Source organism: Crocuta crocuta, unplaced genomic scaffold, assembly GCF_008692635.1.
Source record: "Crocuta crocuta isolate KB4526 unplaced genomic scaffold, BGI_CrCroc_1.0 scaffold273, whole genome shotgun sequence".
NCBI lineage: Eukaryota > Metazoa > Chordata > Mammalia > Carnivora > Hyaenidae > Crocuta > Crocuta crocuta.
In genome coordinates, this window is record NW_027529425.1 from 134,535 (window position 1) to 138,835 (window position 4,301).

The 4,301-nt window shown below is 60.7% G+C and overlaps 1 protein-coding gene across 1 annotated transcript in view; it reads left to right on the forward strand.

The window, feature by feature from the left end:
• Positions 1-273: 273 nt before the first annotated feature.
• EPHB4 (EPH receptor B4) overlaps positions 274-4,301 on the forward strand; it is an 18,776-nt gene continuing 14,748 nt past the window's right edge. The window contains exons 1-4 of the mRNA XM_077758597.1: positions 274-382; positions 2,802-2,872; positions 3,040-3,327; positions 4,026-4,298. Coding sequence (XP_077614723.1) covers positions 331-382; positions 2,802-2,872; positions 3,040-3,327; positions 4,026-4,298 — 684 coding nt within the window. The 5' untranslated portion in view covers positions 274-330. The remainder of the gene's footprint in view (positions 383-2,801; positions 2,873-3,039; positions 3,328-4,025; positions 4,299-4,301) is intronic.

Genomic DNA, 4,301 nt, shown 5'->3' on the forward strand with positions numbered 1-4,301 from the left:
TTCGGACCTGCCCCGGGGGTCCCCGGGCCCCGGCCCCGACACGCGCGGTCCGCGTCAGGGCGCACGGCCACCGCGCACGTCTGGGCGGTCCCCGGGCTCCGCGCCCGCCGCCCCTCCCCCTTCTCCAAACTTTCTCCCAACTTCCCGACCTGCTTCGCTCTGCGTCCCGCTCTGCTTCCCTCATGAATTATTCAGCAGTGCGCGCTCCAATCAGCGCGCCCCGGCCCCCACGCCGAGCCTGGACTGGGGGAGGGGGGAGCTCCCCCNCAGACCTGGGGGGGCTAGTGCCCCCCAAACTCGGATCGCATCCAACCCGAGAAAGGCGGCGCCATGGAGCTCCGGGCTCTGCTTTGCTGGGCTTCGCTCGCCGCCGCTTTAGAAGGTGAGTTTCCCAGGGGGCACCCCGGCACTCCAGGGGTCCCCAAAGTTGGGCCTCGGAGTGAGGGGGCCGGGCTCGATCTGCCCCTACCCCAGCACCCCAACCCTGAGCACTCCGGACCAATAGTGCTAGACCGGGCGGGGGGCGGGGAGGAGGCGGCCCAGCGGGGAGTGGAGTTTTCTTTTGTTTGGGAAAGAGGAGTGGAGCTCCGTCCCGGGACGTTCCCCTGCTGCAGCTTCCCAAACTCTTAACCCTGATTCCGTATGCCCTTGGCAGCCGTTCCTTTTCTCCCTCCTCCAGTCTTCAAACTGTCTTCAAAGCTTCTGTCTCTCTTCCCATCTCTGCCTAACATGAGGAAACGTTTCTGGAAGACAAGGCAGAACTTTGTGCTAGGCCAAATAACNCTACGGTTCCCCTGGCCTCTGGCAGCTGGGCCACCTTCTTCACTGACCCTCCAAACGCCCAAATCTGTCCCAAAGCCACTGCCTCTGCTGCAGTGAGGCCCCCTCCCTGGTTTCCCCAGGCTGCACCTCAGCCCTTTAAATGCTGTCTAGACCAGAGCCCTGCACTAGTCCTGCGTGGGCCCCCTTCTGCAACCCCACGGGCCAGCAGAAATTGACCTTCACAGCCACAGGTCACGTGAACTTAGCCTAATAACTACTAGATAATTCTCTAGATTTCTGATTTTTCTGTGTTCCTCCCAAATGTTTCATCTAGGAGTCTCTTCCCTCCCTTCATCCCCTAGAGGGGGAGCCGAGCCCAGCCGAGCAGAGAGCTCTATAAACCCTCCCCCTGAGGCCCTAATCTCCTTTCAATGAGCTGCCTTCTCCCCCCACTTCACTGCTTGGAATCAAAGGGGTCTCTGGGGGGGAGTGATGGGGAGCTACTGAGGGGGAGGAATCAAAGGCAATTAGAAGAAGCCCCTCTCCCCCAGCTGGGCAGTGCTGCTCTGGGCTGGGGATCAAAGGCTGGGAATGTGGAGAGGGACCCCTTGCCCAGCGGCGGCGGCTCCGAGAAAGAAGGGGAAATAACAGAGAGGGAAAGGAAGATAAAGTGGGGAGAATCCCCCCAGGGCAAAGCCTGGTGAGAGGGAAGGAAAGAGGCAAAGGCCGAATGCTTGAATGCTTTGATGCTGCTACCTAAGTGCCTTCCCAGCTCGAGGTCTGCTGCTGTGCTAAATTTTCACCTTCGCAACAGCCCTGCGGTGGGAGGGATTGTTGCCCCCATTTTACAGATGAGGAGACTGAGCCTTAGAAGGGTGAAATAACCTGCCCAGGGCCACGTGCCCAAGTGAAGGTGAAAGGCAGGAGACGGAAAACCGAGGGGAGTTATGATGACAGGTGGAAGTGGACAGACTGCGGGGGAGAGAGGTGAGAGGCAAGAGAATTGACAGAGTGAGGTAGGCCCTCTGAGGCTGAGATAGGAGAGAGAAAGTGAGTCGCTCAGAGTGCCGAGGACAGCCCTGAAACAGACAGTGTGTAAATTGGAGACAGGAAAACACTATCCAGGCTGGAACAATGGAGGGTGGAGACGGCAGCCTCTATCCACCCCCTTCCCAGAACCCGGGCATCCTGTCCCCAGCGTGTCGGGCTGGCTCCTGCCACCCCTTGGGGGCCCGGGCCTCACCTCTGGCTCGCTGGAGGCCTGCCTGACCCCTTGCCCTCCATGGACATCATTTGGTCCCTGGGAGGAGGCTGCCCCACCCACCCACCTTCCCTTCTCTCCTGCAAGCCCCCACGGGACAGAGGGAGGCAGGTGGGTGAGTAGGGGGAACCTGGTCCCAGGTGTGCTGCTGGCTCTGGGGGGTGGGGGCACATGGCATGGGCCTCCCAGGGGATTCCCCTACCCTCCCTCCCCCCTCCACTGCCAGGGGCTGTAATGTTTCTCCTAATCCCCCCTTTCCGCCAAAGCCAAAGCCCCACACCTCCCCCCCCACACCTCCCNGGGGCCTGGGACAGGAATGGGGCTGGGGGGAGGGAGGCAGCGAGTTTGGATTTGAGGAAGGGACTGTTAGTGGAGGTGAGGCAGGCCCTGCAGTGAGGGGTGTCCCTCTGCCTGCAGTTCTCTGATCTCAGGTCACGCCAGGTTGGGGCTCTAGTTTAACCCTGTCTGAGCTGTTCGGCCTTCTTCCTCCTTCCTCAGGGCAGAGCAGTTCTCAGAGGCCTAGATCGGGGAATTCTGAGGGGGGCAGCCCGGTGCCTGCCAGCTGTTAGGGGTGGGGTTGGCACTCTGAAAAGGAGATGAGAAACAGGGCGGCAGAGGGCAGGGCTTGCTTCCCTCTTCATCTCTCGGCTCAAGTCAGCCCCAGTGCCACCAGCTTGGAGCTAAGAGGACCCACGTGCTTCAGTCAGTTCCCAGGTACCTGGTCTTCCTGATGTCTCCCCCAGTGCTGACTGTCTGTCTGTCTGTCTGTCTGTCTTAGAGACCCTACTGAACACAAAACTGGAAACTGCAGACCTGAAGTGGGTCACGTTCCCTCAGGTGGAGGGGCAGGTAGGAGCGGGCCCAGGAGCTGGGGCTCAGAGGGATGCTGGAGGAGGGACAAGGGGTACCTGTGCGGGCCTGCTTCCCATGCTGCCAGCCTCCAGATCACAGCAGCCTGAGCCCCTCCTCGCTCTATCACAGACACCCCCAAGCTGACCCTCCCCCCCTCTCCGTAGTGGGAAGAGCTGAGTGGCCTGGACGAAGAGCAGCACAGCGTTCGGACCTATGAGGTGTGTGACGTGCAGCGGGCCCCGGGCCTGGCCCACTGGCTGCGCACCGGCTGGGTCCCGCGCCGGGGAGCCGTCCACGTGTACGCCACACTTCGCTTCACCATGCTCGAGTGCCTGTCCCTGACTCGGGCCGGGCGCTCCTGCAAGGAGACCTTCACTGTCTTCTACTTTGAGAGCGATGCTGACACAGCCACCGCCTTCACGCCAGCCTGGATGGAGAATCCCTACATCAAGGTACCTGGGCACCCGGGGCCCAGCTGCCAGCCAGTATGGGGCTGGGCAGACTCATTGTGGTCCAAGAGCAGTAGCTGAGCCTCAGAGGCCCTTGGGGGATGGTGGGGAGGGGCCTGGAAGCAGGAGGCTGCATCCTGGAGAAGGAAGAAGGTGATTTGCTGGGCTGAGCAGTCACGTGTAGTTGAGGGGGGGGCCTTGGCCCCAGGGGAGGTCATCTAGACCACCTCAGTCACTTCCCACCTTCTCCGAGTACACCTTGCCCTTCAGAGAGTCTTCTCTATGTTCTACCCGATTCCCACTTGCCTCTCAAGCTTTAACTCCCCCTGGACGCCTTTGCTGAGGTGCCCTGCCCTGGGTTCTCCCGCCAGCTACAGATCTCATCATGCTTTTAACTCATCTGGTTCCTTCGTTCCCATTTCCTCGGCTCCAAGTCCAGGGGCCTGGGGTAGAGCAGGTTTTGATAAATGTCTGTGGGATGAGTGAGTGAACAGAAAGGGGGTGTGGGACAGAGTCTGGACACATCATAGGAGCCCAGCAAGCATTAATAGGTAATGTTAGGGCTTGCAGTCAAGTAGAGAGAAGGCTCTGGAACAGGAACTGAGGTCAGGGAGAGGGTGAGCTGGGAAGAAAAAAATAGTCCCCCGGGCTCTTGGGGAGCAGAGGACAGCTGGCAACGAGTCTCTTCCCGTCCCTGGCAGGTGGACACGGTGGCTGCTGAGCACCTGACCCGGAAGCGCCCTGGAGCTGAGGCAACAGGGAAGGTGAATGTGAAGACGCTGCGTCTGGGCCCGCTCACCAAGGCTGGCTTCTACTTGGCCTTCCAGGACCAGGGTGCCTGCATGGCTCTGCTGTCCCTGCACCTCTTCTATAAGAAGTGTGCCCAGCTGACCGTGAACCTCACCCGCTTCCCGGAGACTGTGCCTCGGGAGCTTGTGGTGCCCGTGGCGGGGAGCTGTGTGGCTGATGCCATCTCC